The sequence below is a fragment of the Coffea arabica genome, chromosome 6e, assembly GCF_036785885.1.
Source record: "Coffea arabica cultivar ET-39 chromosome 6e, Coffea Arabica ET-39 HiFi, whole genome shotgun sequence".
NCBI lineage: Eukaryota > Viridiplantae > Streptophyta > Magnoliopsida > Gentianales > Rubiaceae > Coffea > Coffea arabica.
In genome coordinates this window covers 59,509,239-59,534,133 of record NC_092321.1, presented here as the reverse complement: position 1 = coordinate 59,534,133, position 24,895 = coordinate 59,509,239, and the positions used below count along the sequence as shown (strand labels likewise).

General features: G+C 34.4%; 3 protein-coding genes across 3 annotated transcripts; 2 read left to right on the top strand and 1 right to left on the bottom strand.

Annotated features, from left to right (window-relative positions):
- Positions 1–1,786: 1,786 nt before the first annotated feature.
- On the top strand, positions 1,787–4,145 carry LOC113695350 (NADPH-dependent oxidoreductase 2-alkenal reductase). Its single transcript, XM_027214406.2, has 5 exons — positions 1,787–2,394; positions 2,518–2,716; positions 2,849–3,015; positions 3,318–3,400; positions 3,574–4,145. Exons 1-5 carry the CDS (start codon positions 2,161–2,163, stop codon positions 3,956–3,958), a joined length of 1,068 nt encoding a protein of 355 aa, XP_027070207.1. The 5' UTR covers positions 1,787–2,160; the 3' UTR covers positions 3,959–4,145.
- A 2,609-nt stretch (positions 4,146–6,754) lies between these two features.
- Positions 6,755–8,531, top strand: LOC113695210 (uncharacterized). The gene is made up of 2 exons (XM_027214227.2): positions 6,755–8,262; positions 8,358–8,531. Exons 1-2 carry the CDS (start codon positions 7,845–7,847, stop codon positions 8,456–8,458), a joined length of 519 nt encoding a protein of 172 aa, XP_027070028.1. The 5' UTR covers positions 6,755–7,844; the 3' UTR covers positions 8,459–8,531.
- A 202-nt stretch (positions 8,532–8,733) lies between these two features.
- LOC113696898 (F-box protein At5g07610) lies at positions 8,734–10,604 on the bottom strand. Its single transcript, XM_072055887.1, has one exon. The coding sequence runs from the start codon at positions 10,018–10,020 to the stop codon at positions 9,118–9,120; it is 903 nt and encodes a 300-aa protein (XP_071911988.1). The 5' UTR covers positions 10,021–10,604; the 3' UTR covers positions 8,734–9,117.
- Between the last annotated feature and the right edge of the window lie 14,291 nt (positions 10,605–24,895).

The window sequence follows — 24,895 nt, the reverse complement described above, 5'->3', positions numbered from 1 at the left end:
GACCTTATCCTCTGTCGATTTTGTATCCTTCAATGGTGGGCGAAGTCCTTGGTCCGTTTGATCAGGATCTATGTAGATTTTACATGTGTTGTTTTCTTGAGGATGAGAAAGAAAAGAAACCGAGGCTTGTGATCTCTCTGCCGGGTAAGGTAATTTTGTACGACTTTAAGGATGAGGATGCTAAGGAGCTAGTTGAAGCAGGGCCCAATGATATTGATCGTGGCTGGAATAACTATTATGACTGGACAGAAGCCTACCAGTTCATGCAGATGCTTGCTAATGTCTGATTCCTTTCTGTAGCATGCTCCTACATGTTGAAGGGGCTGGCTTGATGTACTTAATATCACTCTCCCATTTGAACATTTTAAGATTTGTAAATTTGCATGATATCTTTTACAAAATTAAATGTGGGATTTAAGTTATGGTTGCAGAATGCTTGGAGTATGAATATTGTGAATTCCTTGAATCTTGCATCTTACAGGTTGCTTTCGTTTCCTTGTTTCATTGATATTGCTCTTAACTGTGAAATAGTTTCTATTGGTGACTCTAGCATTATAGCACATGTTCTTGAGGATTATTCTTTTCTTTCTTCAAAACTTGATTCCTTAGTAATTAGACAAGTAAAAAGTATTGTTGCTATGCATCACAAGGAGTTCAGAAGTGCCCCTTTCCATTAGGCAACAAATATAGCAACCAGAGTATATTCGAATGATTCCTTATGATGTTTTCACGTTATTGTTTACCACTCTTTACCTGATGGTACGAGGAATTCTTAGCTTGTGCTAAACTATTAACTGCTACACAGGTCTGGCACAGTATAACATACATTCATTCAAGTTGGAATGTTCTTGAATTATTGTGTCTTGTAGGTTTGAAAGCAAACTAGCATCCTCATTTGAAGCCTGTTTGGCTGTTCTTAAAATAGAATACAGACTAGATACTAAGAATGGGTGTCCAGATGTAAAGGAAAATTCAGTCAAGATTAGCCTTATTATGAGACCATCTATATGTTTCAGCATTACACACAGCCCTTCATTTCCAGGGTGTACATTTTCAAACTAGATGCATGAAGCCAGGTAAACTTTCGGTAATCTTAACATGGTTTTGTGACTCTTCATGAAAGTTTTAGCATGATTATGACTATAAATTATATATTGTTAAATGCTGCGAAAAGATCATTGAATACCACCAATCAGATAAACCATATTCTTGAAAGCATGTCGTCATACTAACCTCCTTGAAATTGTGACTTTCCTTCTAATTCCTGACATTACATAAACTACGTTTGCTCTTTGGTAGGGGTAGTTGGGTTCTGGTATGCTAGTGAACACCCTAACTAATTAAAACGACTATTCGCATTTTGTATCTTTAATTAATCTTTAAGAGTACTTTTGATAAACCTCATTGAACTACCTCTTGATGTCCTCATATTCTCTATTCGGATCCAGGACTTCACAAGTTGAGTTGTTGTCTAAAAATTTAGAATTACATAACCGGCTGAGTCGGCCGAAAAAATCACGATTGTTTTGAAACTATGCATGTTTACGTCACATTTTGTCAGAATTACATAACTCGCTTGAACTAGACAAAAGAAACTCAAAGTTGTAGGACCCCAAATCCTATTCTACCCACCGCATCACTTAGCAAAGGTTAGTAGGCATAACAAACAAGAAGTCCAACGACTTTAACAAGAATCATTTGCTGCTTTGGCTGTTGGTAAGTCAAGTTCAGAAAACTATTGAGCGTCTTTTTACCTGAAGAAAAAAAAATGGGAGAACTCAGATTATTTTATAGACTACAACGTTTAAGTATACACCATGAGGTACACACTTACAAGAATTATCTAATCAAGTTCAGTATTCATATTCCATAGAACCAGAAAGATTATTCGTGTTTGAAATGGAATAAAAAATGTGCCAACAGTCATCAATTGTGAGCAAGGAGAAGTTACTTTATTCATCAGTCAATTAAAGCTTCCAACTCCTCCGCGTCCTATTGGCATCTATATAGATAATGGCATTGATCAACTGCTCCTGCAGCTTCAGTCTGTAAGAGAGAGGATTTTTGGCCCGATTCCACCTCTGGGATTGGGAGGAGCTATTGCCTTCTTCATTCACTGCAGAATTCTGAAGCTTTGAGGCTTAATAATAAGAACTTTCAATGGAAGTAACAAACAGGTACGTAGTGATCAAACATAACATTGATGGGGCACCACTGGAGTCTGATTTTGAGCTCAGGACAGAAGCTCTTTCTTTATGGATTGAGCCAGGAAAATATGATGTGATCGTGAAGAATCTGTACTTATCAGTTGATCCTTACCAACTGAACCGCATGAAGAGCCCGGGTTGCTTTCAGCAGGATATGAACTTTGCAGGCGCCATAAGCCCTGGCCAGGTAAGTTGCAGCTTACTAACTGGCTACTCATTGTTGATTGATGACATCTTGATTGTATTGAAGTTTTATGAAGAGATGCAAACACAGCAATGATGACAAGAGTTAACTAAGTCTTGTTAACAGAAAATTAATGGTGATGGCATCGGGAGAGTTGTCGCTTCTGGCAGTCCTGAATTTAAAGAGGGTGACTTGGTCTCGTGGAACTGCATGAGCTGGGGAGAGTACAGTATCATAAAAATGAGCCCCAGCAAAATGGAAGGGGCCAAGTTAAGGAAGATAGAGATGATGGAATTTCCACTTTCTTACCATGTAGCCCTTCTATGTAAGCCTTTATCATCCTTTTATCATCATAAGCATGTCAATATGTTATAATTTTGCTTTTAAGACATGATTAACATTGTATTTTTTGAACATGGCACCCCTTTATTTTTATTTGGTCTCATGAATAATGCAGCATTGAGCGGGATAACAGCTTATGCTGGGTTTTTTGAGGTGTGCAAACCTAAGAAAGGAGAAAAACTATTTGTCTCTGGTGCTTCAGGATCAGTGGGAAGTTTAGTGGGGCAGTATGCAAAGCTCTTTGGGTGCTATGTTGTGGGCTGTGCTGGTAGCCAAAGAAAGGTCAGACTTGCTTTTATAGATGGACTCGTATACATTTCCTGTCATTTTGTTTTGATTATTTCGGGAGAATTAAGCCCAGCCACGCTAGAGACTCTTGGTAAGGTTGGAACTAATTATTTCAAATTGAACAAAATAAATATGCTGTCCTAGGAAAAGGGTCATGTGACTTCAATTTCCTGTTGTCTTTGGTTCTATATTGCCTTGTGACTATAGTGTTTGGTCCTTTTAGTCCCTTTCAGACTTGAACAATACTAGTAATGGTTACAATAATAAAATTCTATGTTACCTTGAGAATACTATAGGTAGACTTGCTCAAGGAGAAGCTTGGCTTCGATGAAGCATTCAACTACAAAGAAGAAACTGATCTTAAGTCGGCTCTTAAAAGGTAAGTCAGCCCTTCCCTTTTCTTGAATGTCAAGAATACCAGTGAGCTCTTTAGCTATGTACTTCAAAAATTTCACCTAAAGTGCAACCTTTCTAAACATGGGTTCAGATTTCTTTAAATGAAGATGCCAGTATAAGATAGAATTCTCTAATTTCTGAATGTTGTTACTCTAGGTACTTCCCTGATGGGATTGACATATATTTTGACAATGTGGGAGGAGAGATGCTAGAAGCAGCAATTGAAAACATGAACCCTTTTGGAAGAGTTGCTGTTTGTGGTGCTATTTCCGAATATACTGACAAAGGGAGAAGGGGAGCTCCCAACATGGTGAATGTTGTGTACAAAAGGATCACAATTCAAGGATTTCTAGCTGCTGATCATTACAAGAAAGTCTATAAGGATTTCCTTTCAACCACACTTGAGCACCTATATGGTGGGAGGTTGCATGTTCTTGAAGACATTTCACATGGTGTGGAAAGCATACCATCTGCTTTTGCAGGACTTTTTCGAGGTGATAATGTTGGGAAAAAGATGGTTGAGCTGCTTGCAGATGATTAAATACTTAAAACAGTTTGGTTGCATTATATTTGAGCAAAGTAAGTAAAGCAAGATTAATAAGTTGGGAGGTAAATAATTAAAAAAAAAAAAGGAATCTACATCTCAAGGCTTCCATTGTCTTGTAACTATTCTTGTAATCACTATGCCCTCTTTGGGATCATGAACCAATCATCTTTTCCTTTGATTAGTTGTAAATTTTGTAGAATCTTGTATAACTTTCTTACACATGATGTGTGATGAAAATATCAACCTTTTCAAACTATTTCAAAATAACAATCATCACAATTGTTGCAATCTTTGAATTGGAGAAGCAGAAGGTTTGATGATTAATAATTAGATAATCAGAGAGCTCAAGAAATGCAAAGATTATGGTTAGATTTATATAATGATTGGACGAAAATATCATAGTTGTGGAGGGATGATAAAAAACCATGCAAAATAAAATTTTTTTTGTACACAACAATTTGTTATAAACTTTAAGTAGAATAATTCTATGAGAAGATGATTCTAATTATATTGATTATATCTTTTGATGTAACTCATTATTTCTAACTCAAAATGAACATCAAAATAGTGAATGGAACAATAACAACTATCATTTGGGCTAGGACTGCAGGTTTTGAAGGCTAAAGATTAGAAGAAATTCGTTCTTGTAAACCCATTTATTTACTGGGTTTCAGGTCTGAAAACCCAGCGGAGATCATAAACATCTTTAATTCTAAAGTTGTCCATTTGGGGTCATAAACATCTTTAATTTTGCTCAAGAACAATGTCCTCAATTTTGCAGTAGAAGAGGTGTTAACAAAACAAGAATGTACCAGAAAACATAGGGTCCTAACCATCTTTAGTTTTGCACAAAAAAAAAAGTCCTCATTTTGCAGTGGAAGTATTAACAAAACACGAATGTACCATTGTAGCAACTATTCACTGTAATGTTTTACTCTAAGCGCCAGGGAAAAAAAGGATCAGTAGAAGAAATTAGATGTGTCCCTGTTGAACATTATTGTTACTTGTGCTTTGTGTTGCATTGTGTTAAAACAAAAAAAATAATAATAATGACTTGTTTTGTTTGGGCTAGAAAATGTTGTAATAGGGTAACTCGTGAATTTGCATAATATGCTAAATGTATTACTAACTCTGTTCTTTGGTGGATTGATCCATCTGATTTTGTAAAGTGTAAACTCAACTATTTTGGCTGATATTTTGCATCAATACTTTTTTTTTGAATATATTTATAATCCCTTTCACCTTACAATCCAACCTAATCCGTCCCCAATTTGGAAGATTTCTGAATCCTACCGTGCAATATATCAATACTCTCAAAAGCCCTCCAAAATTCCCAACTTTAGACCCTCAACAAAAACATTAGAGGAAAAAAAAAAAACACACACACACACACACATGCTTGCCCCATGGAAGATTGAAAAATTAATTTTGAATTCCATTTTTTCTAGAATCCATCTCTACTGTTATTGCCAGGATGATTTTGTTATTTGAAATTTCATTGAGGTTGATTTTGGCAAATTGAATTTTAAAGTTGATTTTCTAAAGTTAAATTTCCCTGTCTTGAGAAGACCAATAAAACTAGATAGTGACATCTTTTAATTGTCAATAAAAAAAAGTACATTGTTCATTTAAATAGCCCAAAAAGAAAAATAGAAGAATAGCAATCAAGCCGTCTAAAGTTTTTATGTGCTCGAAGTGCGTACATGCAAATGAAACATATTTATACTTAGCGACCAATTTGATTCGCCAACTTAGGAACCATTTTAGCTAAGATGTTAAAGATAAGGAATCAATTTGTTTTAATGGTTAAGTTGCAATTCACGTGACTGCTCTGTTAGTTTAATTTCTCAATTTTTCACCAAAATGGTTATCTATGGTGGATGAAAATATAGTGGTTAAAGATTGCTTAAAAATTCAAAGATAGGGATCAAAATGGCAATATATTTGTCACAGTATTTTCATTAGAGGGCTAGTAGGGTAGCACCCAGTTTGGCAAGTGAGTTTTTTGGGTGTTTGTTTAAAACTTTACTGTAACTTACTGTAGAAATTTTTTAAAAAATTTTGAAGTGTATAAATTGTTGAATATTTTTAAGTGTATAGTTTAAAAATTTTGAAAATTTTTTTGAGGTTACTGTAGCTAAAGTTTTTAAAAAACTTGTAGCAGACAAAGTTGACAAAAAACTCAAATGCCAAACAGGGCGTTTACATCTCAATAACTCATCACCTATTTTTTTTAATTTTTTTTATCTTTTTAGTGTAAGATAGAGGACTCGAATCCGAGACCTCTCGCTTATACTTCCTCCCCCGACCACCCAACCCTTCCCTCCTCCCCAACTCATCACCTAATTGTGTGGCCAATGTTTGTTTTGTAGCCTAAAATCGTTTGGCTAATGTTTTATTTTGTTTTGTTTTGTTTTGTTTTGTATTACTGGGACGACCTCTTATTCTTGACCCAATTTCAGTAATTTGGGGCTTCAACGCAATTAAAATGGAAGTAACAATAGAATTCAAGAAATCTCAACAATAGTTATTAGAATATGTAGTATAAACCGGGAAGATGGTTCGATAGTTTGGTCGTCCTCCATGTGAGTTTCACGTGTGAAAGAGTTGTATTGCTTTTTTTTTTTTTCCTCTTCTTTTCATTATTTTCCCTTTTTTCTAAATCCCAACCGCCCTGCCCACTTTTTCCCTTGCTTTGGAACTCAGGAAGCATGATTGCGCTTTTAAGTCTTATGTCTCTACATAAACAACGGACTGGTTGTAGCCAGTGGTGCTTTGGAATCCCCTCTTTGGACACGATCATTCTTTTTTAGAATTAAATTCTGCTGGCATGCTCTGTATTAGTGGCGGAAGTACCTAATGATTCTTTTGATTCCCAAGACCTCTCTTGCTAGCTTCTCGTGCATTTTCTTCTACAACCTCTGGCCTGCCTATACAACCTCTGGGCTTAAAGATTCTCCCGCGGTTCTTTAGAATCCCCTCTTTGGACATGATCATTATATTTATTTAGCATTAAATTCTGCTAGCATGCTCTGTATTATCCTAATGATTCCTTTGATTTCCAAGATCTCTCTTGCTACCTTCCCGTGCATTTTCTTCTCTACTTTTCATATATTCTTAGCGGTTCTTTCTCTGCACGAGGATGAAGAGCTGCATCTTTCGCCCTTATTATTATTCAACCTCTGGCCTTATCTCTTTGTACCTATGCGCCATCTTCTTTGTCTCCTCTTCAACAGCGTACGTTGTTTACTTGCACTCTCTTTGCTCTTGCGTTCATTTAGCCCGTAATACTGTCCATTTTCCCTCCCGTTGCAGTCATCTTCGGCGTTGTTCTTTCTGTTATTACCCAAAGAAGGTACCTATTCTATTCTTTTTTTACGCTCCTTTTTCTATTCTTGTATCTTGTTTTCGTTTGTATTCCATTCTGTTCCCTGCGTAGTTTGTTATTTTCCTGTTTTGTGCTGGTTATTGCTGTTTAGCTGCTCTTCCGTGCATTTAGTTGTGTTCTGCATCATTAAGGGCGAAAGATGCAGCTCTTCATCCTCGTGCATTTAGTTGTGTCCTGCATCATTACTGGCTTTTTCCTTTATTTATATTTCGTTTGTGTCCTCTGTACTTGATCCGCTCATTCCTTCATTGAAACCCATTCACTACCCGTGTGTACTTTGCACATTATTCCATGCATGCACTGTTGGATAGCCGAACGTTGCTGTTACTCTTGCTTTCCCCTCCTTTCTTTGCTATCTCTTTTTGTTTGCTTCTTTCGCTAATGCCTTACTGGTGGATTCATATCCTCCCTTGTTGGGAAGCTCGTTGCTTCTCTTTCAAGGACATTGTGTTTTGAAGTGGCTTCCACTGTTGCTTAGCGCTCTCGAGTTCCATGGATAGAAATGTAAGGCGTCGCAAGCGCTGCCGGGAAATGCCCCAGGATAACAAGAATGATCTTTTGCGCCGACGACGGCAGTCTTATGCTGCGAAGAGAAGAAAGCAGCTCCCTTCCGCTTTAGATCATGTGCTTGAGCCTGTTGCCACCTCTCAGGCTGCACCTTTGGTCCAGGTGGAAGCAAGTGTACTTATTCCTTGTTGTTCTGGCCAGTGTTCGCATGGTCAAGCTGTTGTTCCTTCCATTGGCCAGCTTCGTGAAGCACCAGCTTCTCAACCTGTGGATCATTCTTTGGCATGTATGGCGTCAACCCCCAGCCAGCTTTGCGAAGCATCAGCTCCTGAAACTATAGAGCGTGCTTTGTTATCTACAGTTTCGTCCGGCACAGGTTGTCCAACAGTTTCGTCCGACACAGGTTGTCCATTAGTTTCTTGTGCTAATATATCGATGTCTGTTCTTTTAGCCACCTAATCATTGCGGTTCCTGATGACATCAATATTGGTCCTACAGATGCTGTTTCAAGCCGGTCTAGCAGACGAAGAAAGCGCACTCCTTCTCGGCTAGACAGGATTGCTCAAGAATCCTTGCTACTTTATTTTCCCTTTAAATAGAAGTTCGCTATTTTAAACTTAACCTTACAAATATCAACCTTATTCATGAATACACTTTATATAATACCCTTTCCGCTCTTTTCTATGCCATGGATCATTAACACGATCTCTTAATTTAATCCGATAACAAATGACTTCACAGCACACTTTTGAACACTGATTACATAACAACAAATGTTATCTAGCGTTTGATCCTGGGCAGATTTACACTTTACCACCGTGCGCAAGCACGGTGATCGCCTCCTAGTGTTCGATAAAGCCACTGAGTTTAGTAGTTACGACAGCACCAAAAACCATTTACATTCTCAAAAGCATTTCGAGATGGCTTTTCACAACTTAGCTTAACAGGCTTCTATCAGTTGAATCAAAATAAAACTAAGAAATCTACTACAAGGCAAACAAAGCTCGAAGCGTCTATCATTAGATTTTCAAGACCCAAGAGCCATATTAGCAGTGTACCCAAAAATATGAAACCTAGAAGCTGCTAAGATACATTATTCCAAGCAACATGACTATTGATCAGTAGGAGAACTATCACCACCACCCAACCTTGTCTAAGACAAGATCACGATTGCCCAACCTTTACCTACCTGACTATTGATCAGAAGGAAAATGCAGGGACCGCTAAGTCGCTTAACATCAAAACAAGATCAGACCCATTAAAGACAAGTTAATGTCTTGACATGTTGGGAAGCCCAATCCCATCTGTAGAAACCTCTCCTGGGACCATAATATGCATCCACCTCTACATTGGCAAGCTCCAAAACAGTCAGCTTGTTAATATCATAAGAAATAATTTTACCAGCCAGTGATATGACGAGGCCTGCTTTCTTTTTTCTCTCATCCACAAGAAAACTAGTTGTATAGAATTCAAATCGCTCCTCAAATGAGAGAGAACAATTCTCGTTTAACATCTGCGGATACAGAGTAGTCAAGGGAGCAAGATCAACTTGATACTTGACACTCCAATACAGGCAGTCCCTCTTCAACTCCAACTCGAAAACATCGAACAACATCCCTTGAGGTTCATTTACATCAATATAAAACAGACGGCCCCCTGACTCCCCAAAATACCAAACATCTGCATGTTTCCCGGGCTCCCTTATGGCGTACCTATGCGGCCCAATGCACTCATTATCAACATCAAAGCATACGCTGTAATTCCAGTGACTAATCCAATGAAGACCACCATTCCATAACACTCCCCGTTCACAAATCAATTCTTCGATCTCCATTTCTCCAGTATTCTTCCAAACCCCAATTTCAGATGAGTATACAGAGAATCTATAAACAGAACTTTCAGAGCGATCCCAGCATATGCAAATAAGCTTGTAGTGATCAGACTTTACAGGGTCAAACACAATATTCAGAACTTTATAGCAATCTACAGTATCGATCGTTGGAATAAGCTTAAACTCCCGAGTAGTAGGATTATACACCACAAATTCTTTAACCCGAGAACAAGAAAAGCTGAACACCATAGCTAATAAACCATTGCAAGAATGAAAAGCTGAAATGCGACCGTATAAGAAAGCATTCAAGTGAGATACAATGCTGGCCATCGAATTTACCTCCTTCGGGCGGAATGCAATGAAATCGAAAACAAGGGGAGAGCGATCCCGGCGAAGCAAAAGCAGCGAGGCGGGGGAGCAGGAGGCAGCGCTGGTGGGGTAAACCAGCGAGTGGAGACGGCGGAAACTGGGGGTTGGAAATGGTTGAGAGCCATCCTTTGGAAACAGATTGGAAACAGAGTAGGGATTTTGGGGGCAAACAAAGTAAAATTTGAGTTAAGAGATCTTCATTGTTGGCTATAACAATTGCTGCTTCTGATAAAGATGATGGTAAAGTGGAGGAGGAGGAGCCGTGACATGGGCTCTTGGGAAGGGTTTGATCTTGTTCTTGTTCCTGTTCTTGTTCTTGAGGAGTGTTTGGTTTGGAGGGTGTATGGGAGGTGGAGCTGGTGGGTGAAGCAGGGGAAGAGAGAGAGATTTCTCTGGGTTTAAATGTGTGTCTGATCATTGGGCCTTGGGGTTTTGCCGCGAAGAAATTTTGGGTGGTGCCACCGGCCGGAAAGCTCTCTGTGTGTAACCAGCTATAACTTCCACGGTGGAGGAAAACTCTGCATTTTATTGAATGTGCTTTGGGCTTCTCAGTCATTCAATAAGCTTTCTATGAGTGCTCCGTCCTTTTATACAATCTTGACATCCGTTATTCCTGTAGTAAAACTAATAAAATAAACTACTAATCCTAGGGATTGAAATAGTAGAGTGAAAAGCGGAGAGAAAGAAGAACTATAATATTATTCTATTTACTGTTCAAAATACTTCTCGATTACAAATCAACTAGGATTCACCCCTATATATAGATGATCCAAGATCAAAGGTACATGACCCCTATTAAATACTAATACATGAATTTAGTACTCCAAGTACATCCATAAAATTCAATGTACCAATGAATCTAGGGAGAATATATGTATCTATCTTCTTGAGAATATAAACGGACATCCACATCTTATAATTATTTTATAACACTCCTCTTTGGATGTCCATTACACAAAGAATATGTCTCATTAAAATCTTACTCGAGAAAAATCCAATGGGACAAAAACCCTAGTGAAGGAAAAAGAGTACACTATTCTTGTGTAATAATTTCTCCCCCTGATGCAAACATTATATGAGATCTTTTAGCCGATGCATTCCAATATTCTTCACCAGTTTTCTAAATATAACAGTCGGCAATGCCTTGGTAAATAAATCTATCAAATTATTATCTAATCGGATTTGTAGCACATTAATCTTACTATTTTTCTACAAATCGAGTAAAGAAGAATTTCGCTGAAATGTGTTTCGTCCTATTTCCTTTAATATATCCTCCTTTTAATTGAACTATACAAGCTGCATTATTTTCATATAAAATTGTTGGAGGATTTTTCTTCTAGGAGAATAACCCACAACTCTTCCGGATGTAGTGGGTCATTGATCTTAACCGAATGCATTCTCAACTGGCCTCATGAATTGCTATTATTTCAGTATAATTTGATGAAATGGCAGTTAAGAATTGTTTTGTAGAACGCCAAGAAATGGTTGTACCGAGATCATGCTTTATGTGGGTCAGATAAATATCTAGTATCAACATATCCAAGCAACTCAGGTTTATATTTATTTGAATAAAACAAACCAAGATCAATTGTTTCTTGGAGATAGCGAAAAATGTGTTTAATACTATTCCAATGTCGTCTTGTAGGCGAGGAACTAAATCTTGCTAATAAATTTACAATAAATGATATATTTGGCCTTGTACAATTACCAAGATACATTAGCGCACCAATTGCACTGAGATATAGTATTTCAGAACCAAGTATCTCTTCATGTTTCTCTCGTGGCCTAAAAGGATCCTTATTCGGGTCTAATGATCTGATGACCATTGGGGTACTTAATATATGTGCTTTATCCATATAGAACCACTTTAATACCTTGTGGGTATAAGCAGTTTGGTGGATAAAAATTTCACTTTCTAAATGCTCAATTTGTAAACCAAGGCAGAATTTTGTCTTTCCAAAATCTTTGATTTCAAATTCTTTCTTCAAATATTCGACAGCCTTTTGGATCTCTTCAGGAGTTCCAGTCAAATTGAAATCATCAACATATATAGCAATAATCACAAAATTTGATCCATTTTTCTTGATAAAAACACATGGACATATTGGGTCATTGGTATAACCTTCATTAGTTAAGCATACATTGAGGCGGTTATACCACATACGTCCAAATTTCTTGAACCCATACAAAGACTTTTGTATTCTAATAGAATACACATCTCTAGAATTTGATTTACATGTTTCAGGCATGTTGAATCCTTCAGGAATTCTCATGTAAATATCATTTTCAAGATTTTCATACAAATAAGCAGTGACAACGTCCATCAGACGCATATCAAGTTTTTCATGCACTGCAATACTCAGAAGATACCTAAATGTGATCGTATCTACTACAGGTGAATACGTTTCATCATAATCAAATCCAAACTTTTGTGAAAAATCTTGGGTTACAAGTCTTTCTTTATATCTCACAATTTCATTCTTTTCATTCTTTTTTCTCACAAAAATTCATTTATATCCAATTGACTTTACACCTTCAGGTGTTTGGACTACAGGTCCAAAAACTTTCCTTTTAATCAGTGAATCTAATTCAGATTGTATCGCATCTTTCCATTTTGGTCAATCATTTCTATGCCGACATTCATCTATGAATCTAGATTCATGATCTTTATCAACTTCTATAATATCAAGTGCTACACTTCATTAGGCTCAAATTAAATTTTCTATAATTTCATTCTCTTTAGGAGTTGGCTCTTCGGGTGCGACCTCTTCACGAGGTTAAATTTTGTTATGACATTTATTTAATCTCCGAAAATATTTGAAATCAATTTATACCTTATATAGGTAGGCCGGCCTTTATTTGTAGCACTTGTGCATGTCCTTCAGGAACATCAATTTTAACAAGAGAATTTCCTGCAGGAATAGTTGATTTAATGACTCTTTTGGAGTCAATAAATATAACTTTCTAGTTCACATTATTTTGTATGAGGATCGAGAAAATCCAAATTTTTCAGATGATTTCCTTTCGGTTGATCTTTGTCTCACCCTAATGTCGGGAATCGTAGCTCATCAGATGAAATAAATTATTCAATAGATCACTCTTCTAGGTGATGCATACCCGACATAAATTTCATTTGGAGTCATGTATAATATAAAGGGGTATGTATAAAATACTTGTCGACATTGATTTTTGCCAAATCATATATTCATTGGGATCAGTAGGCCTATCAACGGTCCTGGTTTAGACCCGAATCCGTGAAATTATTGCGGGTACGGGTAAGGATTTAATTCCGTTACTTGGATCCAAATCCGTTTTGTCAAACAAAAAAATGGATCGGACACGGAATATAGTATTCCAACCCGTATTAGGCCCGAATTCGGATATAAATGAATTAATGATTTAAAATATATATATTTATCAATATCATTTAATTAGGGTGATGTATTTGAGTAAAGTTAATTTGATTTCTTTTCTTAGTTGATTTTTTTTTTGTATTAGTTAGAAATTAGTTTACAAATATATTTTTTTCTCATTTTTATTAGAAATTGTAAGTTTTGATAAATTTTTTCGGGTAGACCCAACCCGGATTCGAGATCCGTCAGATCCGGATCCGGAACATAGAGTAAAAGATCCGTCGGGTAAACGGGTCGGATCCGGGTCCCGTATAATACGCCGGCCCGACCCGTTGACAGGCCTAGGAATCAGTAAACTTCTGATTTACTGCAGGTGATGATTATAAATCAAAGGAGAATGAAAATAACTATATCGATAAAACATGATAACGTGCTGATTAGTAAATTGATAACATGATAACATGCTAATTAGTAACATGATAACATGAAGAGTAAATTGATAATATGATAACATGACGACAGCTATTTCTAAACATGATCTCTATTATAGACTCATTTAATGTCTCAATTTAATATCCATTTCTTCATCAGGAAGAAAACAAAAATAAACATGAATAAAAGATGTGAGAATTGATATTTACAAAGTAAATTGATAAAACTAACAACATACCAAAGTAATTGACAATCTTGCAAAACTAATAACATATTAAACATCTAGACAAATATTAAATATTTAATATATGATCATTTTGCATCTTCAAGATGCTCAAAGAAATCAGCAACATCCAGGTGTGTCCGAGACGATCATGCCAAATCATAAAATCATTGGAATGAGTAGACTTCTGATCTGCTAGGTGATGAATTTCAACAACACTTATTTGTGTATAATATAAGCTAGAAGAAAATGAAGGCAATTTTTCTAATACACATTTCCCCCCAGAAATGGTATTTGTGATAAATAAAAATTCACCATTTGTCTCATTCATTGTCTCGATGTGATATCCATTTTGGCGGATATCTCTAAAACTCAATAAATTTCTTCGAGACTTGGGAGAGAGTAGTGCATTATTTATGACAATTTTAATTCCTTCAGGGAGAAATATAGTAGTTTTTCCGGAGCCCTCAATTAATTTTGCACCACCACTGATGGTATTAACATTTGTCTCTCCCATCTCCAAAGAAGAAAAATATCTTTTATTTTTCAATATAGTGTGCGTAGTAGCACTATCAATGAGACAAATGTTATCATCACCATTATATAGTCTCAAATATTTGGTATACATTTCTTCTTTAGGAAAAAAAGTCAATTACTATCAAATCAATCATCACACGCATTCAGGGCATTTAAAGAAATTAGCCATAAGAATATGCAATAGATTCGTAGGAAAGAATTTTACCTCGATAAGTAGTCAAAAGTTGTTCGGGCAGAATCTTGACAGCGTCTCGTGTTTCACTTTTGCTCAAAGATTAGACTCGCGCTTTTCCTTTGCTCAAGGTAAAGACTTGTACTTTTCCTTCGCTCAAGGTAAAAGCTCGTGCTGATAACATGTTGTAAAACTAATAAAATAAACTACTAACGTAGGGATCGGAATAGTAAAGTGGGAAGCGGAGAGAGAGAGAGAAGAACTATAGTATTATTCTATTCACTGATCAAAATACTTCCAATGTTACAAATGAAGTAGGATTCACCCCTACATATAGGTGATCCAAAATTAAAGGTACATGAACCCTATTAAATACTAATACATGAATTTAGTATTTCAAACACATCCATAAATGGGTTCATCCAATGTACCAATGAATCTAGGAAGAATATATGAATCTATCTTCTTGAGAATATAAACGGACATCCACATCATATAATTATTTCATATTCCTTTTTTTTTCTTTTCCTTTCTTGTTTAAAGTAATTAACCAAACTTTTACCATTTAACCTTTGAATAAATCTTTTTAACACTGTCGGTGTATGCACTATTATTGTTGGATTCATGATATGTGTGCAAAAGTTGAATTTCAAATTTAAATTTTACATAGTTGTCATTCATCCGACGTTGATAGTGTATACACTGTCAGTATAGGAAAGATTAATCCTTAACCTTTTTCCCTTTCATTATTTGTTTAAAAGCAATTTTTTTGTTCACTGCATTTACAAATTTTTTAATTCTTTTTATCTTTAGTTTTAAATGTAATTTAGCCAACTTTTTTCTTTTTTTTTTCCTTTCTTAAAACAAAAAACTTGATTATCATCTTAGAACTATAAAGAAACTCAAGAAATAAAGATGAAATAGCGATTAAGCTAGACTTAAAAAAAACACAATTAGTATCTTGAGTTTGAGATATTTGAATGGCAAGCATAACAGCAAAATTACAAGATCATACGCTTCCATCTCGTGTATGCATTTGGGATTTGTAAGAATTTTTATATATCTTTGAATTGTCAAGATTTCTGGGTTATTATTTATATAGTAGAATAACTCACTGATGTAATTACTCAATTGAAAATTTTCATGTGTTAAATTGAAGATTGTGTAAATGCACCAACTATCCTTTTTTCTTTTTTTGCATAATTATGATTGATAAGGAAAATCATTCAAAACGTCCCTTACATTTTACAAAATAACTTTTTTCGTCCCTCACTTTTAAAAATGTAATTTTACGTCCCTTACAAATTCAAATTGATCAAATTTGGTCCCTACTTAGGTTTCCGACTAGTTTTTGATCGGAATTCTTCTCGTGCCTTGCATGTAATCATATTTTAAGGACAAAATTGTCAAATCAAATTTTATATAATTCGATTCATAATTCCTCACATTTCATAAAATAAATTTTTTCGTCCTTTATATTTTACAAAATGAATTTTTTCATCCTTCACATTTTTCAAAATGAATTTTTTATCTTTTATTGATCATGTGTGTGAATAATTTTTTTAAAATCCATGTATATATCTATTTGATTTCATCTGAACAGTACAAATAGCATGTGAAACCAAATAGAGATATATTACATAATATTCGTACTGCTCAAGTGAAATCAAATAGATATATACATGGGTTTAAAAAATTTGTTAGTTTTTCACTTATATTCATTTTCTTTTACTTGAAATTTGAAAATAAAGAAGACATTTAATTCTAAATATTATCGAGTGTTTATATCGAATTAAATTTGGACATAAAAAATAAACAAAAGAAAAGTATGGCAAAAAGAAATAAGTGATTGGCACTTTCAAATTTTAAGACAATCACAAGGCAAATAATTCAACTGTTGGTCTTAAAAGTGTCGAGTAGAAATTTCATATTTAAACTGAAATTTGTTAGCACAATTATAGAATTCGAGTTAGAACTCATTAATTAGATGACATTATTATACAACTCAATAAATAAATTATTACCAAAAGAGAAAGGTCACAAATATTGTATAGGTTCAAATTGTGAAATCATATAAATATATACATGGGTTTCAAATAAAATTATTAGTTTTAAACTTCTATGTATATCTATTGAATAGCATGTGTATAACTACAATTAGCATGTTTAGATGAAATCCAATAGAGATAAATTACATGTTATTCATACTGTTCAGGAAAAATCAAATAGATATATACGTGGGTTTATAGAAAAAAAGCTATTCGTACACATGATCAATGAGGGATGAAAAAATTTATTTTGAAAAATGTGAGGGATGGAAAATTTCATTTTTTGAAATTTGAGAAATGAAACAATTCATTTTGTAAAATGTTAGGGACAAAAAAATTTATTTTGTGAAATGTGAGGGACTATGAATCAGATTATGTAAAAATTTGATTTGACAATTTTGCCCTTAAAAAATGATCACATGCAAGCCACATGGTGGATTCCGCCCAAAAATTAGTCGGAAATCTAGGTAATGACCAAATTTGGTCAATGTGAATTTGTAAGGGAAGTAAAATTACACTTTTAAAGGTGAGGGACGAAAAAAGTCATCTTGTAAAATGTGAGAGACGTTTTAAATAATTTTTCCTTATTTGAATTAAAAGCTTTGCAATTTATTTTTGTTTAGACTTAAGGATCTTGTGTGGGCTGCCAAGGCTGCAAATGAAGCTAAGAAGTACAAAGCATTTATGAAACATATTCAACTGTTAAACAAAGAGGTTAAATTGGGGGATATGGTTAGAGGCGAAGTATAGAAATGGAAGTAGAGAAATGGGGTTGTGCAGGTGAAATGGATGAATTTGGTGAGGTAATTATAGCCAAAAATTCATTGTTTTTATCGAACCCATTGAGCCGTTGATTTGCGTTGAATCAATGGCTCCGATTCATACCATTCGCGTTTTGCCGCATCCATTTTATGGCCTGACGCAGCATGCAGCTACTAGCGTTTGATCAACGGTCACTAAAATTCGCCGCATCCATTTCTGGATGCAAACTTTATTAAAAAAGAATCTTGAAAATTCAATTTGGTCTAACATTAAAAAGGAAACCTAACATAAATTGAATTTTGTTGAACGCCACTTTTCTCAATTGCGGCAACCCTAATTTTGAAATAAACTCCTTTGAAACACCAAATTTGTCATTTTTTTGTATCGATGATACTTCAAGAAATTAGCCTTGGGCTAGCTGTCACATTTACAATTATAATACCAATAGTGTTTTTTCTTAAAGAAAAAGGCAAAAGGTGGCTAAATTACATTTAAAAAAGAATATAAAAAGGAAACAAACAATAAAGAAAAATTGCTTTTGAACAAATAAAGAGAAGGAAAAAAATTAAATGGCAAAAAATGCGTAAATCACTTTAAACAAAAATAGAAAAACAAAAGGAATAGCAAATATGAAGATTTTGTAAATACAAGTACATTGTTATTACAATGAAATAATTAAAAAAATTTAGATGGCAATAAATTATTGGGTGGCTAAAAAGCCCCAAATCAAAATGATCCGGGTATACTTTAAACTCATAATTTATATGCAAAAGAGTGTCAAATTTTTCCTTTTCTTTTTTTTTTTATGCAAAACTGATTACTACAATTTTAGTGGCAAAAACTCATATAAGTAATTTTGAAATTACAACTATATGATAGGGGAAGATGCTACAGTCGCTTTTGATATTATATTCTTAGGTTAACATCATTGTTAGATTGTGAAATAAGTATTGGAACAATTTCACTTTACATTTCTAAACTTGTATCACTTTTTTTTATTTTACACCGTAAATTTCAATTTTAGATACTTTACACCCTAAACTGAATTTTGAGCATTTTGGACCCTAAATCCTCAACCTTTGCCTTATTTAAGTCTAATCAATAATTATGTTTACAAAATTAACAAGATAAAGAATGGTGAAAATTAAGGACAACATACTATTTTGTTCTACTTGGGATACCTAGTTTTTTTAATCCTTTTTTTTGTATAAGTGGGAGATCTTGAAACCAAGATCTTTTATTTACAATTTCTCTCTCCTTATCACTCAACTCAACCCTTCCCCCTTTTTTAATCACTTTCAGCACATTGTCATTGATTTGTATAGTTTCAATCACTAATATTGTATGGAGCAAATTAATGATGATGTCTTGTTTTATTTTTGCTGTGATATCTAGGCACCTTTTGACCACTTTCAAAATAATATCATTGATTTGTTGGATCCTTTATGCCGTTAATTTTACTAAAGTTGTCATCCATTAAATTTAAATAGGACAAACTTGAGAATTTATAGTGCAAAGGGTTGAAAATTGAAATTGAAGGTGCAAAGTAAAAAGGTGATACAAGTTTAGGGGTGCAAAGTGGGGTTAGTCTATAAGCATTTCTTTTTTAATCTTTATATTGTAAAACTTTTTTTTCGTTTTTAATTTTCTTTTAGAGTAAGACAAAGATAGAATTTAAGGAGTGGGGAGGAAAATAGAGAAATTGAATCACAAGACATCTAATATGTAGAGTCTTGAATTGAGCCACTAATAATTTAAACATCGATTACTATCGTAATTGATCCTCTCTGATTCAAAAAAAAAAAGAAAAAGTATCAAGCAATTAGTGAATATAAATTGAGGAACTGATTTCCGGAAAGGAACAGTAGATTTTTTCATAGGATATTGTCAAGACACTTTGAAACAACTTAATTCTACAGATTCTAGAACGAAGGTGGTTATTAATCTTATTCCCAAGATATGGAATTAGGTCCTCAATTTTTTCCGTGAGAAATTACTATAATTTGCTATAAAAGTAATTAAAGCGATAACTTCTTTTATTGAGTACGTTAATTATGTTCTTCGTCTCATGCTAATTGGTTGAGTAGTTGCCTCTCACATTGCATGGCCGTCTGAATATACCGTGTTTGGCCGAACTTCTTTTTGATCTGTAAATCTATATAATTTTCGTACAAGTAGCAATGCATCATTTTCGTCAATCATAAAAACTGACTTTTCCTTCCCTGTACATCTAAAAGAGTAACACGATCAAGCTCTATTTGTTGGTGTATTTTAATAAAATCTTAATTTTTGGCCAAATCTTTTTAAGGAGTTACAATAGAATTTATTGGTGAGTTATGGGAATTATAATTATGGGAGTTACATTGCATTTTGAATGGAGTTATAATTGTGAGTTACTTTTTTAAATAAGAGTTACAAAAGAATTATTTGGTCAAATGTATTATTGTGGGAGTTACAAATGCATTATTGTGGGAGTTACAAAAGAATTATTTGAATAAGTCTTTATAACCCATTCAAACGTGAATTAACTCTTTAGATTACAAATTCTACCAATTAACTACATTTTAATATGAAAAACTGTTACACATTGGATTTTCCTTTACTTAAGATTTTGTAGCCTATAAATAGTGGAGTTCTCAAAAGAATTTGACACACACTTCTCTCAACAAAAGACTATCTAAAACACTATCCTCCTCACATTCATTTCTTTCTCCCTCACTCTGTTTCTTTGGGCAAAGAAAGATATTGGGAAGCTTCTGCTTCTCTTGGTTGTGCAGATCAAAGGGAAGTAACAATAGAGAGTTGGGTTGTTGTAACCTGGAGGTGGCGCGCTAGACCTTCTGCATTGGTTTGAAAAGTACTGTAGGGGCGCGTATCGTCTTAAAGAGAGCGTTCTATGCGCCTCAGCCCTACCCAACTTCTTAGTAGCTGTCAATTCCGTGGTGGTTATTTTGAAGATCAGAGATTGTTCGTGTACTCTCCTCCAACAATTTTAAGACGATACTCAAATGGAGAGCAACACTAACTCTATTATCCCTACACCCGTCGGAAGTTCTACAGATCTCAACAAGCCTTTCAAGTTCAATGGCGAACACTTCAAAAGATGGGCTAAAAAGTACTTTTCTACCTAAAACTCATGAAGGTAGCTTGGGTACTTACGGCCAAAAATCCAACCAAAATCCGTGTTGATGACATGGATGAGCAACAGAAGCAAGAGCACGAACAAAGTGTTCAAAAATGGAGAAGTGATGAAGAAGATTGTAAAAACTATCTTCTTAATTGCTTATCCGATGAGTTTTATGATTACTATTCCACTTCTTATTCCACAGTTAAAAAGATTTGGAAGGCTTTGCAAAAGAAATATGATACTGAAGAAGCTGGAGCCAAGAAATACGCTTGTAGCCGTTACTTCAAGTATCAAATGGCAGAAAACAAATCTGTCCTTGTTCAAATACATGAACTACAAAATATAGTTCATGAAATTCAATATGAAGGCATCAAGGTGGATGAACAAATGCAAGTGGCCGCTATAATTGACAAATTACCAAACTCTTGGAAGGACATTCAAAAGGGACTACGCCACAAGCAGTCGGAGATCACGCTAGTCAATCTCATGGCTCGACTTAGAATTGAGGAGGAGGCAAGGAAGCAAGATAAGCCTGAGGAGACCAATGGCAATGGTGACACTAATAAGGTACATTTTATTACTTCAACTGATAATGTCTCTAGACGTCAGAATTCTAAGAATAATGCATACTTGAGGCCTAGAGGAAAAAACATGAAAAATAAGAATAGACCACAATATCAATATAAAGGACCTAGAAAGAACCAAGAAACCCCTTCTAATAATAATAAAACTCTTAGGGGTCCATGTTTTGTATGTGGAAAACCTGGCCACCAAGCCAAGGATTGTTATTTTAGAAAACGTGGACAACCTAAGAAGCATGGTGATAAACCTCAAGCTCATGTAGCTGAAGAGCCTTTAGTGGCTATGATAACTGAGGTGAACATGCTAGAGAATCATGAAGGGTGGTGGGCAGATTCAGGTGCTTCTAGGCACATTTGCCATGATAAAGATTGGTTCAAAAGCTACACTCATGCTGAAGAAGGTAAAATGGTCCTACTTGGTGACTCACATACCACTAAGGTGATGGGTGTTGGTGATGTGGATCTAAAATTCACCTTTGGCCGTACTTTAACTTTGAAAGATGTTCTTCATACTCCTCAAATCAGAAAGAACTTGGTTTCAAGTTATCTTCTCAACAAAGCTGGATTCAAGCAAATTATAGATTCTGATCAATATGTGATTACAAAAAATAATGCTTTTGTTGGAAAAGGTTATGCATATGATGGTATGTTCAAATTGAATGTTGAAATGAATAAAGTATCTCTTAGTTCTGTTTATATTGCTTCTAGTACTAATTTATGGCACGCTCGACTTTGTCATGTTAATTCTAAATATTTAAAGAATATGAGTTATATTGGATTGTTACCTAAGCTTCAAAATGATTTTGAAAAATGTGAGTATTGTAGCTTGACAAAAATCACAAAACAGCCACATGTAAAAGTAGAAAGGAGTAGTGATTTACTTGAATTAATACATACTGATATTTGTGAATTTGAAGGCACTCTTACACGTGGTGGTAAAAGATATTTTATAACTTTTATAGATGATTTTTCTAGATATACTTATGTATATCTTATGAAGCATAAAAGTGAAACACATGAAAAACTTGTAACATATGTACAAGAAATTGAAAATCGTTTTGACAAGAAAATTAAAAAGTTTAGAAGCGATAGAGGAAAAGAATATGAAACTTTGAGACTAATTGATTACATTAAATCTTTAGGAATTGTTCATGAAACTACTCCACCTTATTCACCTGTATCTAATGGTGTAGTAGAACGTAAAAATAGAACTTTAATAAATTTAACAAATGCAATAATGGTGAATGCAAGTGCACCAACGAATTTTTGGGGAGAAGCAATTTTGACAGCTAATTACATAATGAATAGAGTGCCTAGAAAACAAACTCTTTTAACACCTTATGAGTTATGGAATAAAAGGAAACCAAATTTAAACTATTTTCGTGTGTGGGGTTGTTTGGCATATGTTAGATTAGCCGATCCAAAAATTCCTAAATTAGGAGTTAGAGCTAGAAAGTGTGCATTTGTTGGATATGCCTTAACCAGTAAAGCTTATAGATTTTATGACATAGAAAGTAACATTATAATAGAATTGCTTGACGCAATTTTTCATGAAGATAAATTTCCATTTAAATTAAGAAATAGTGGGGGTGAAAAGGAAAAAATAATAAATGAAACTAGCTCTACACATTTAAAAAATTTTGGAACTAATGAAAATTTGAGAAGAAGTAAAAGAGCTAGAGTAGAAAAGGACTTTGGACCAGATTATTTAGTTTACTCTGTAGATGGTGGTCCAAAAACTATAGAAGAAGCCTTAAACTCACCTGATTCTATTTTTTGGAAAGAAGCTATAAATGAAGAGATGGAATCTTTATTGTCAAATAAAACTTGGAAGTTAGTTGATTTGCCTATTGGTTGTAAAACTATTGGATGCAAATGGGTACTTAGGAGAAAATTAAAACCAGATGGTACAATAGATAAATATAAAGCAAGGCTTGTAGTTAAAGGCTTTAAGCAAAAAGAAAATATAGACTTTTTTGATACATATTCACCAGTAACAAGAGTTACATCAATAAGATTGCTTATAGCTATTGCTACTATTCATAATCTTAAAATTCATCAAATGGATGTAAAAACAGCTTTTTGAATGGAGATTTAGAAGAAGAAATATATATGGATCAACCACACGGTTTTGTACAACCTGGTCATGAAAACAAAGTGTGTAAGTTAACAAAATCTTTATATGGTTTGAAACAAGCTCCTAAGCAGCGGCACGAAAAATTTGATAGGAGCATGATATCAAATAATTTTAAAATAAATGAAAGTGATAAATGTATTTATTATAAATCTATTGCAGATACTCATGTTATCATATGCTTGTATGTTGATGACCTTTTAATTTTTGGGACTAATATGAATATTATTGAAAATACCAAGGGGTTACTAAAAAATAATTTTGATATGAAAGATTTGGGTGAAGCCAATGTAATACTTGGTATGAAAATTACTAGAACCCCTAGAGGAATTATGTTAGATCAAGCACATTATATTGAAAAAATACTTAAAAAATATAAGTATTATGATTGTAAACCAGTTTCCTCTCCTTTTGATTCTAGTGTGCATTTATATCCAACTGAGAATGATGCATTTGTGTTAAATTAGCATGAATATGCAAGCATAATTGGAAGTTTGAGATATGCCACTGATTGTACTCGACCAGATATCGCTTATGCTGTAAATATTTTGAGTAGATTTACAAGTAAACCTAGTTATGATCATTGGAATGCTATTACTCGTGTTATGAAATATCTTAAAGGTACTATAAATTATGGTTTACTTTATAAAAATTACCCTGCTGTTCTAGAAGGATTTAGTGATGCAGATTGGAATTCTCAATCTGGTGACTCATTATCTACCACTGGCTATATTTTTATTTTGGGTGGTGCAGCTGTGTGTTGGAGATCTAAAAAACAACACATTATTGCTAAATCTACTATGGAAGCAGAGCTCACAGCTTTAGCTTCTGCCGGTGAAGAGGCCAGTTGGTTAAGAGATTTATTATCTGAAATTCCCGTTTGGGATAAACCGGTACCACCCATACTTTTACATTATGATAGTACTGCTGCAATTGGTAGAGTACATAACAAATATTATAATGGAAAATCAAGAGCTGTTAGAAGAAAACACAGTACTGTGAGATCATATTTATGTGATGGTGCTATAAACATAGACCATGTGAGATCAAAAGAAAATCTCGCTGATCCATTAACGAAAGCTCTAGCTAGAGAACAAATTTTTCAAACATCAAAGGGAATGGGACTTGAGCCTAAAAAATTTTAAATTGGAATCATCTATGAGGATACAACTACCTAGGGATTGGAGATCCCAAGAACTAGGTCAGGGATAAACGAATCATAGAATGGTTTGGGTGAAAAGCATGCACATATAGATTAAATCCCTTCTCATGGTGTAAAGCATGCTCGTGATTCTATGACGAAGAAAAGGTTAAGATTTGATATAAATCTTTTAATGAGTTCTATAGCCTTTTATGGGTGGGATGCCTTAGTCATAGGGGCATTCTTGATAGACTCACCTATATGAGTGTGGAAATAAAGGCCGCTTCCTATGAGAATTTGGCTAATTTTCTAAAGCATTCATGAAT